The sequence below is a fragment of the Cariama cristata genome, unplaced genomic scaffold (genome assembly GCF_000690535.1).
Source record: "Cariama cristata isolate BGI_N322 unplaced genomic scaffold, ASM69053v1 scaffold37702, whole genome shotgun sequence".
Classification (NCBI taxonomy): domain Eukaryota; kingdom Metazoa; phylum Chordata; class Aves; order Cariamiformes; family Cariamidae; genus Cariama; species Cariama cristata.
In genome coordinates, this window is record NW_009602746.1 from 17,725 (window position 1) to 29,520 (window position 11,796).

Below are 11,796 nucleotides of genomic sequence, written 5' to 3' on the forward strand. Positions count from 1 at the left end.
AAGATCCTTTTACCTCATTTTTCACATTGAAGTGTTCAGTCAAATCAACAAACAAGCTTTAAAAAAAAACCAACAAATGAGACAAGCAATAGGGTCTCAAAATGTAACAAACATCAGTCATTGAAATTCAACTGTTTTAGAGATTTTAGTCAGTTTTACAGGGCTTGCTTTGATCCCAACAGCTATAAAATACATCCTTTACAGAAGGGGGGGGAAAAAAAAAAAAGACCAAAAATATTCCCACACAAGTCCATCTGCTCCTATTGAAGGGATGTTTCAGCAGCAGTCAAACATCTGGGCTGGTTTCCAGATAGCATGAACGGCCAGGTCCCTCTTGTTCTGAGGACGGATGAGCTCCAGCTATGAGAGTCCACTTTTATCCCGTGCCCAGGCCAATCCATAGCATGGAGCTCCCAAGTGAGCTAGCAACGCCCACTTATCCTTTTTTTCCCCTCGGTTCAGGCCTGTAGGACAGTGCAGTCCCTGCCCTGGAAAGGCCAGATACTGGTGCCACACTAAGCCTCCAGGTGCTTAGTGATCCTGCGAATTTTCTCCTTCTTGTTCCTGTTTCCATGTTTTTTCCAGGGCTTTCCTACCACATTCCCAGGATTGGGTGTAGTCACAGGCACAAGGCCACTGCCAGGCCGGTATCCCATTGCAGCCCGGACCCCTTTCATCAGGGCACGAACGTTTTCCTGGAAGAGGAGACATAATCACCAGTGACCGATGAGAAGATATTTAACCACAAGGAACTGTGATATGTTAATAAAACCAGACACAGGCAAGTTCAAACCCATCAAGACCTGCTCAACCCCCAGCTCCAGAGCTGCAGGAAAGGTCACACCATGCAGCTGAACCAAAGCCTGCCAGCACACTCCAGTTCTGTCTGCAGACAGGCCTCGCTGCGCCAGGTCGTCAGTGTCTACCACTGCAGGCAGCGGCAGAGCGTTGACGAGACACTGAACTCCGACAGACATCAGCTATGGCACTAGGATTGATTCTCACAGTCTCTGCTTTGCACACAACAAACTGTCTTTGCAAATAAATCTGGCGTCTGTGAAAGCCAGAGACTAAAATAACTTGCTGAAGTCTGGAGCGTGGGTAGCACTACCGGCGCTCACAGCTCGTGCCAACACTTTGGGCAGCCAAAGGAAGAGTCTGGTAATCCCAAAAATTCTTTTCAGGTCATAGTTTTCCGAAACAGCTCACTGTTTTTTTGAAAAGAGCCCGAGTTCTTGTTTTCAAAATGCATAACTATCTTTAGCTGTGCTAAAACAAACACTGTTCATATCCAGCTAACCAAACAGAATGCTATCTATGACCCATCCTCTTCACTGCTAAGCACTCCATTTTGATCTTTGTAAGGTATGCAGACTTAATCAGTTTTGAATTTGGCATTTCATTACAAGTCATTAATAATTTTTTTCAGTAGTGTAAGGGCAAAACAAATCCCTGTGGGACCTAACAAGAAGCATACAAGTTAAGAAAAATTCCTATTTTCCACTTCATTTTAAGATTCCTCAATTAAATTTTAAATTAGTTTGTGTTCTTTTCATCTGATTTCAGGTTCCGAGTCAAAACAACCATGTAGTACTAAATCAGTTGTCTTAAAGAAGCTTATTGCATCCTTTAAATACGTCATGTCAAGAAAGCAAAGTTAGTTTGAAGGATCTCTTAGTCCAAAACCATGTTCCTGGTTGGTTGCTGTGTCACACCACCTTCCTTCTTTGTCTTTCTTCCCAGTCACCCTCCTGTTTGCTCAAGATTGATGTGAGGCCCATAATGACAAGGGCCGCCCCGGACCTTTTAAAAAACCAACTATGCACACCTTATTAGCCATCTTCCAGTCACCTAGGACATCCCAGTGATTCAGGACATAATAAAAATACATGCAGATCCCATAGGATCTAACACCACTAACTCAACCCAGCACTCCTCCATCCTCAAAGCTGTTTTTTTTCCAGCAACTATGGCACACCAGTGTTGCAGTAAAAACTTCTAGAATAAATCTCCAGAATTTACCTGGTGGAAAAACGTTTTGTCCACCACATTTTCAATTTGTTTTGCTTTGGTATTCTTCTCAGGCTTCATCTGTCCACTGGCCTGCACAGTTCTGCTCTCTGGGCATCTCTGGTGCTGGTGCTGAAAATCATTTGGGTCAATGCCAGGAGGTGGATGGCAATATAGCAGCTTCCCCTGTGAATGCAATAGGATACAGTTATTACCAAAAAATCTGAAAGAGAGGCCCAGAGAGGAAAGACAACTCCAAACCTAAGGAGGGCCCTGGAAGTCCAGGGGCTCACATTTCTCCTCCTAGGCAACAATTGGCTCAACTTCTAAAGTACTGTTCCACTTCTACTACAAAGCACCATTTCCAGTTGCAATGTCCAGCTGCAAACAGTACAGCGCAAAACTCTCAGGAGTACTGGAGGATCCTATTAAGAAATACTCAACAATAAGTTGCCGAGGGATGCTGTAGAAGCATGCAGTATTACACCACTCAGAACTACAGTCCTTAGTGCCAAATACTGGTCCAACCATACAATATAGGTTCGTTTCCCAAGTATCTGCTGCCTTTTAGAGAGATATGATAATTTATTTAGCTAGCACCATATTTCTAAGCAATCACCTTTCCATTCTTTTACAACATAAAAATAGCCCAATTTAAATAGTATTTTGATATATGGTGATTTTATCCAGAGAAATAGAATTCACTTTACTGTGCTCCTTCATGCTCCAGTGCAACCTTCAATTCACCTCTTAGCAGGAAAGAAAACCCAGATGAAGGAAGCACTTACACTAACATAGTCTTTTAACACATATCGAGCTGATCTCGGCTGGTCTGGTTGTCCATGAGCTGTCATAAAGCCTCTCATATCTGGAAGACAAATCCAAAGTACATTCTGTGTCAGTTCAACAAGAGAATTAATACATTCTTCTCTGCTGCCTAACTGCACATTTGTATCCTTTCTTCAAAAAAACTCCCTTAGAAAGAGGCTTCTGTTGGAGAAAGCAGGGTAAAAAGGGAACATTGCTGACTGTAGAGATACTGCAGAGGCATCCTAACCTGAAAGGAATGATGAGAGCTGACATCTCCCTACCACCAGAAAACCTGCTGGAGAAGGTTAACTGCATCAGAGAATCAGATAAGGGAAACAGACTTTGAAGAATGCAGTGAAGGTTTAATTTAAGACACAGTTGATGGGAGGCATCTAAAAGGATGGGAGCAACACACTACAGACTAGCAGGGTATTTCACCAACATCCTCAACACAATCACTACATCTGTCGGACAAAACTGGCAAAGCACCGCTGTAACAAACACACGAGATTAGCTGTTAACAAAGGCCGTTCTTGAGAGGAGGGCAAGTCCTAACGGGGAAGTTCATTGCATGACAAACTTGAATTGGGCCTAACCTTAAAAAGTTCTCCTAAGGCCGTGTTCAGGACCACACACACAGCATAGGCGACAGGTTTTAAAGGGATCATCACTCACATCCATATGCTGTTAGCAGCTCTTCAGCTGTTGGCTTTCGATCTGGATCCTCATCTTCCCTTGGCCTTATGATATTTATTCCATAGGTTGCTTCCAAAATGTTCCGTGGGATATGCTGGCAAACGTAAGCTAGTGAAGGAAACCACTTGGTGATTTTTCAGCTACACAAATAATCTTGCCCTAGTCACTCCAAGAGTACACATTAAAAGTGCCTTTCGGATATTGTCACAAACTAGAAAAAACAATGCAAGTCTGACAACAAGACAAACTTGAAATGAGGTGGGGAAAGACCAATACAGCAAGGCTGTTTTATCCAGCGTGTGTCCCCACTGCCCTCAACGCATGAGCACGTGTGCCCCTTGATCCAACACTTGCAGACACTCTCACAAACCCCATGCAAAGGATATTAGAGAAATAGGTGGGACATGGTCCCTCATCTGGTCTATAGGCAGAATTCCAGAACAAATCATTTCTGCCTTGGTAGAGATGAAAGATGGCATCACCAGACCAGGGCAATCACAAAGGCACAGGCCAGGCTCCACATACAGGGTCTACACAATAAATAATCGATTAGTTCATCAAGGCAAGTCAGTGTCCATGGAGGAAAAAAAGAAAAAAAAAAAATCAAATGCATAGATGAAACACGGATGCAAATGAGAATAAGCGAATAAGCAGGAATTCTACTAACACAGACATCTGGCCTGCTGACCCCAGCCAATGAATTAAGGAAATCTGATGTGGAAGACAGCAGCACTTCCAAAGTTCATAAATAAGGTGTCCGGATGGGGGCAGCAAGATCTTCAGCTCTCCAATCTGATGGGAGAGAAGAAAGCACTCCAGAAATCTTTAACTGTGTTGGACCTTTTCGAACAGGTAGGAGATTACACAAGTACAAATCCCACAATGCTCATTATAGCATTGGAGTTTCTACCTCAAAATTAAGAGCTTGATCAATATGAAAATGGCAGCATAACTAGACTTATTCACAGCAATGACTGTGCACAAGGACAGTTTGAAAGCTTGACCTTAAGCTATGCAGAGGAGCACTCACTTTTCAGAGGTTCTCTCCTCATGACTGGTGTTGAAAAAAGAAGGGCCAAGCTACCCAAATAAAATCAGGAGATGGAAAATATCTCCCATTACACAGCAGCTCATGAGTGACTCTCAAACTATAGCAAGAGTTTGGAAGCAAGAACTAAAGTTTCGAAGTTATATACATCAAGCCCACCCCTCTCCAACCTACTCTGCTGGGCAGAGTTCTGGTTGGCAAACAGTTCTCAGTGAGTCCGTGTGGTTGCAACTAGTTCATAACGAAGCTCTCTTCCACTGGGGAAAAAGAAATAATAAAGAGATCAATACTCTCTGTTAGCAATACCTGGAAGTGTTTTGTATGGCCTGGTGTAGCAGACACTGACACCTTCTTATTTCCAAGGATTGTGTTGATGGTCGAACTTTTGCCAACATTAGGGTAACCCACCTAGATGACAAAAAAGTGGAACGGTAACAGTGGTATCAGGCAGCGCAATGCCAGAAGACTGGCAGAGCTCTGACACAAAATTACTTTAATAAAATGTACTAAAACAATTAAGGCAAGCAGTAGGGAACACTGAGCTCCAGGAACTTCAGAATTAACCTTTGCACAAAACTCTCAATGATTTGTGCCGCTTGATAGTTTTTTGGGGTTTTGTTTGGTTTGGTTTTGGGTTGTTGTTTTTTTGGTTTGGTTTTTGTTTTGGTTTTGTTTTTTTTTTTTTTAAAAATCTTGTAGCCTGGCTTTCTACAAGGGTAATTTTTCCCATGGAAGACACACAGAATTAAGATTTAGATTAAGCAAGTTCTATTTAAGCACAAAGCCCAACTCACCAGCCCAACATTTACTTCCCCATCCTTCACCCTTGGTCCATTGTGCATGGTTTTGAATATCTCCAGCAGCTCATTTCTCTGTACCAGATGGCTGAAGTTCCTGATGTTCCTGTTCTCCTCCTGCACCACATGCTGCACTGCAGCACCATCAGTCCTGCTTCCCATCCTCTCTGGAGCAATAGCATTTAGTTTGTCCCCGCCGTCATCTTCAGAACAGGTTTGCCAGGCCTCCTCTTCATCATCTTCACAGTCTTCATATTCATCACTACTGTCATCATCACTAACCAGAACTTGGTTTACAGTTTGCAGAGCGTTGCCTGTGGACGTGCTTTCTGCGCTATCTTGTGCTGTGTCGTCATCTTCTCGACTGAAGCTTTCATCCTCAGAATCACTCGGGTCCTCTGCTACATCTCCAGTGTCAAACTCCTGTGTGAACAGTATTTGATATGTGAAATGCAAAGACAACACTAAGTCTTGCTGCTGACTGCAGTTGCTGCAGCACAGTCAACTGTGTTTTCATCAGCCAGATCCCAAGGACTGACACTTCACTGCTTACATCACACAGGTTTCTTTAGGGGTCTTAAGTAGGATGTAGGAACAACTAGCCCATTTTAGGACAATGACAAAAGTATTCCAACAGGGATTCTTAGTTCATTGTGAAGTTGTTAGAGGTTTCTCTCTAGAAGCACAACTCTGAATGCACGCACATCCACAGCATCCTTACACACAGCACCAGCAGAGCCCAATACTTTTTTTTTTTTTAAATTATCAAGACTTCCTAGTAATAGGAATGAATGTAAATTTTTCAAAATGTTCAGAACACAAAGCCATTTTGGTTCAGGTCTAAATACTTCATTAAAATATTTTCAAGCTGTCTTGTTTTCAGTCCAATTCTTTGCATTTCTTCCCTGCAAATAGTTCTCATTCAAAAAGGAAGATCTTTTCATAACAACAGTATTTTGACCTTTCTTTTCAAAAAAGAAAACAGAACTAACACTTTCAGTCTTGCTTTTAAATCAATCTGTAAAAACATTTTATCCAAGGACTGTAAACCAGTTGAACAGACTAGGTATTTTTGCAAGGCAATATGGGATATTCCATAGCTGAATAGTGATGACTATAACAGATGAACACAGTAAAACCTGAAAGTGGCGCCTATTGATAACTTGAGGCAGCAGCACAGTTTGTTCCACTGGGCAAAGAAAGGCTCTCAGGTACTCTAGGTTCTCCAAGAAACATCTCCCCTCCCTGGGAGAAGAAAATCCTCTGTACAGATAACCACATCCCTCAGCACCCTTCTTGGAAAGTATTCCAATTTTTTCAATGAGTTAAGAGTTTGTAAAAAGAATTACAAGGGCTGTTTCTGTAGCTATTCATCAGCAGCCTCAAGGAACAAAGTTACTATTGTTTAATCAAGTCATTAACCTTGAAAGAGAAATTGCAAGCTCTACAGTGACTGAAAGGTGTACCACTTTGTTCAGCATTTTACTGTCCTCACTTTTGTCTCTGAATTGATTGTTAAAATGCTGTTTTACAGCCTCGCAGGTCGTTGGAATAATCCTTCCCCAAGATAAGGGCTGTGCCTCTCCCGGAAAGGTGCTCAGGTACACCACAAGCATAACTGCAAAGCATGTTATCAGAGGCAGCCAGCACATACCCAGTTTGAACTGGTCATCCACAGTACCTTTGCTTCTCCAGATAGCCGTTTGCACTCTGCCAAAGCTGACCAGAACACCACCTTAACACCCTCTTTCTCAAAGAACTGTGCCCAAGCAGTCCGCTGCTCCTCACTCAGCAAATCTGCTTTGTTTATCAGGATCATGTTCTCCTTGTCATTGCCGATTTCCTTAACGTAACTTTCCTGAAGAAAATAAGAGAAGGATCAGTTCATACTCTGATTTGGGCTCTTCCTCCTCCCCCAGGTGATATAAGAGCAGCAAGACAAGTTACCCCATTCAGTTCCACACAAGTGTAGCTAAGCTTACCATCCCCTGGGCTAGATGGAACTGGTGTTTTACAGACAGCTACAAAAACAAATTGGAGCATGAAACTACTGCAATACAGATTGTTTCTGGCCACGTGCAAACACTGTATCTGCTTAGAGCAACGACAAGATATTAATCACCATCTCACAGCAGGAACTCCCAAGATCAACTATTTGAGCAACTTCGAATCTCATTGACGCACAGCGTTCTATAGTCCATCATTACAAAGTTGTCACTTCAATGATTCCTGATTCTTCGCTTTCAGCACAGTAATCCTCACTCATTTTTATCACACTACGCTTTCAAACAGAACAATTCCTTTAAGTGTGGACACTTCTAGTGGGTAATGAGGAGCAATATCATATCTGCAATACAACATCTACAGAATTGCCTCTAAATCCACAACACTCTGTGTGAAATATCAAAAAACATTGAAGAAAAATAATTTGATGTCAGAATACTTGCATAAATAAGATATCCAGTTAGGCACAACAGCAGAAAAGCTTCAAGGTGGCTGAATGTGCTAAACAAAAAATAAATCATATAAACTCTAAGATATCAAATGAAGACAACATTCAAGAAAGCGGTTTACTTACCAGATCTTGGCATCTAAACAGAAGGGGATTTCTAGCATCTACTATCTGGACTACAATATCACTGCAAAAATAAAAGAAAACCCCATTAAGTACTCTTTCTTATCTTGCCTCAAAGAAAGCAGTAAGGCACAGCACATTACTCACTTTTAGGTTTTGCTTGGAATTTTAATGGTTTTAACTGTATTATCCTACGAAGTATCTTTTCTGAATTAACAAAGCATCTCAGCATCCCACATGCCCCAATAGAGCCGTGCCTCTGCTACAAGCCAGTACTGCTGTACAGTATTTCTGCCTTGGCTAATTCTCCTGTACAGCTAGCAAGGGGAAAGGAAGCAGGCGAGTTTTGCCAATCCATCTACCCTTCAGAAATGCTCAGCAGGCAAGAACCATAGTAGTGGTATTCTGTCCTTCAGAACATTACTAGAAACTGTGATAACACAACTTTATTTCTGTCTATTCTCATCCCCAAACTGCGGCAGGGTGGCTACAGAGAGGAAAAAGAGTGGTTTTCCTACACAGTGAGATATTCTGGAACATCGTTGTCCTCTTTGCATGGTGCAAGATGTATAAAGTCTCTCACAAATGACCTGCAGATTCTAAGCATTTGCTATCAGTCATTTTCAGAATTTCCTTTATGCTCTTGTCACAAAAAGCACAGAATGGTGAAAGAATAGTGTTAGACTCCAGTAAAATACATTGCTCCCCCATGCAAGCAAGGCCTTGCAAGCGTGCTTTTAGGAAATACCTTCCAAATCCAGACACCAGGTTGCCACCACATATATAAGCAGCAGTCATCAGTTCTACACGCAAATTAAACACACTGGCTTCAGATACCAGAGGCATCCATGCTTTTTTTTTCAAAAGGAGGGGGAAAATTTAACTACAGCCTCTTCCAGTACAACTTCTCCAGACAGGAAATTTAAAATACTGGTTGCCACGTGCTGATGCTATTTGTTTGACAAAGATTTCTGTTAACTTAGGACAGCTTCAGAACACGACGGGTTGAATGGAAGAATTTCAAGCCTCACTAGGCAGCTGGTTACATATTTTTTTAAAAAAATAAAAATTAAAAAAAAATTAATAAATCCCTCAAGGGAGTAATTTAATAAGCCACATGAGTACAAAGAGGTACTGAACAGTTACAGAAATTCAAAGATCAATACAAGAGAAAGTTGACACCATGGTATTGGGATGAGATACAGAGAAGTTACTGAATCACACTGCTGGGAGTTAGTTTGAAGCAAACACAAGAAAAGGCTGACAACAGATCAAATTCTCCAGCAAGGTAAGAGACTGGATGACTTTTCTATTCGATTTTGAGACAGCATCCTCAGTCTACATGAAATAAAAACCTCCAACAAGAGCAGAAAGGCATTAAAAACACATTCCAACCACCTCAAAACACACAATACACTCACACTGCACACCATGATACCCTATAGTGGAGGTCCCAACCCAGCTCTCTCCCAGCCAAAGGCCCAGCAGCACCCAGTACAAAGCCACTTCTGTGAAAGGACCAGCTCACCATGACCTCACTGGTGAAGTATTTTTCAATTTTAGGAAAATCAGACAGGATGATCTCAAACTTAATTACTAGTGAAATTAAATGCCCTAGTTAGATTAATGTAGCAGATAGCACTCCTATTGTATTACAGCTCAGCAGAGCAAACAAAGCTATTTCTGTGATATGACAGGCTGTTGTCTTTTGTGTACTGCTGCAGTTTCTCCACATGGCAAGAGGCCAAGGACCAAGAGGCTCTTTCTTTCCCAATGTTATTTAGTTGATCTCCCTTGCCTCCTGCCCCTGAATGTCAGGCTGCAGCTGCGTGGCTGAGAAAGAGGGGAAAGGGTTAATGTTGGCAAAAGACCTCAAAGACACATCTTCAAACAGAGTTACTGGAATAGGCCAAGAGCAGCAGCATCTGAAGAATCATCAGAAACTCGCAGTGAACCATCCACAGAATCGCAGTGCTGAGCACTAGCGTGCACCACTAAGCAGCTGCCCTTCTTCACATCACATTTTGATCACTTCAAAACAAAGTCACTTCAATGCTGATAATAAAACATTACTAGTTGGAATTGGTTTTCCTGTGCTCAGACACTTGAAGCTTGACTCAAAAGCTTCAGTTCAGGAAAACACATAAAACATTACTTTAAAAAAGCAGATAGTGATATACTTTACCTTCTTTCAATGACTCTCCAAAGCTGACGCCAAAATTCCAAGTTTCGTTCAAATGGGGTTAGAATTAACTTTTTTTCTTCCTCAAGGCTAAGACAAAACAGAAAAAAAGACATTGTATTTGGCCCACATTAGGCAATAAGCACACCACCAGTTCTTCCTCAGATCCAGGTGGCTGTAGTTTCAGAGACAGCTACCAAATCAGACTCATATACAGGTATTATTTCTGTTAGTTTTGCAAATATGTCAAGCACCCAGGTAAACTGGGATCAGGGACATTGGTTCAGTGGTGACACAATGGCTCCTGATCATGCCAATGGAGAACTGGTAAATGATGGAAAAAGCAAAAACTCATCAAAAGTCTGCCCATGAAATTTCAGAGCCAGAATAATAAACCAGAGAAGTTATCCCAAATATCAGCAGTTATTACTTAATCAAGCACCACCTGGCAAAAATAACGAATTTGGAGATGGTACCTGAAATGGCTCTATATAATCCTTGACTTGCTGTTACCACCGCCTAAACGACTTTACTCAGGGCAAGCACCACCTAACTCTCCTGGCCAGCAGATGCAGTGCCAGACCAGCACAAGCTGCTGTACACAGACTGGTAGCACTGCACTTCACTCAGAGCAGCACTGTTGCTTTTATAAGACACATTCATCACTTCCCCACTTCACAGGCAAAAGCAGAACATCCACTCCATCCTGAAGAATTTTAACTGTAAACAGTACAAGAACATGCATACACAGGAGAGCTTTGCAAAGCTCCCCAAAGACAAGTTGGGACTGTGGCTGGGATGTCTAGCCTTCCAGAACAACTACAGGGAGCTACTGACAAGATGTTAATTTTCTTGGTCCAGGAAAGATAAATACAACTCACTGCTTCCTGTGTCTCCAAATGCCACCGGCTACTTACCCAGACACAACTGGCATACTCACTGGGCAAGCTGTCGCCTCCATTCGAGAAAGCTCTCCCTCTCAGCTTGCTTCAAGTCCTCCGCACTGGTGGTCCTATCCCAACGGGGCCTGGAACAAGCACATTTTGGAGTGAGTCGTCAGAAGCAGCAGTTAGGCCAGTCACATTACTGCCGTAAACATCCATAAAGAAAATAGGCACCACACATTCAGCTACACTGAGATGGTTACAGTTCAGACATGCATGCACCTGTTTTCAGCAACTTTAAGCGTGTCTTTTTTCCTTGTTCATTCTAAGCTCCCCTAGCCAAGAGTACACTATCCTACACACATTAGATCTCACAAAGCCATTTTTTCAAGCTAAGATTTGTAGGACATTTAAGACAGAGGATTAATCTCTCTGTCCACCATGCACAGGGCTCTAGAAAGGCCTACTGGGTGGCCTGGATACATCAGCTCCAGCAGTGCCAGGCTTTGAGCAGGAAACCCATGCAATTAGGACAGACGGGCTAAGGCTGGCAGCATTCGCATGGCAGGCAAGCACCTGTGCTGTAGGTTACAGCAGACTCATGCAGGTTAGGTAGCGGCTTTCCCAAAAACAAAGTACTGACAAACCTGAGGGCTGTCCCCAGGCTTGCAGCCACCAAAGTCCTGAGCCACTCAGCAGAAAGAGATCGAGGCCCGGCCCTGCAGGACTCACCTCCGTGGGATGCGCAGGAACTGCCGGTTCTCCTCATGCAGCTGCTGGACATGCTGGGCCTC

General features: G+C 42.6%; 1 protein-coding gene across 1 annotated transcript; it reads right to left on the bottom strand.

Moving 5' to 3' along the window:
- Window positions 1-351: 351 nt before the first annotated feature.
- LSG1 (large 60S subunit nuclear export GTPase 1) lies at window positions 352-11,793 on the bottom strand (the record flags this gene model as incomplete). Its single annotated transcript, XM_009694905.1, has 12 exons — window positions 352-695; window positions 2,023-2,196; window positions 2,799-2,878; window positions 3,496-3,619; window positions 3,903-4,046; window positions 4,871-4,972; window positions 5,359-5,784; window positions 7,043-7,219; window positions 7,940-8,000; window positions 10,122-10,208; window positions 11,059-11,145; window positions 11,735-11,793. Coding segments are annotated over 12 exons (1,701 nt in total), but the record flags the coding sequence as incomplete, so codon positions are not given.
- Window positions 11,794-11,796: the final 3 nt, after the last annotated feature.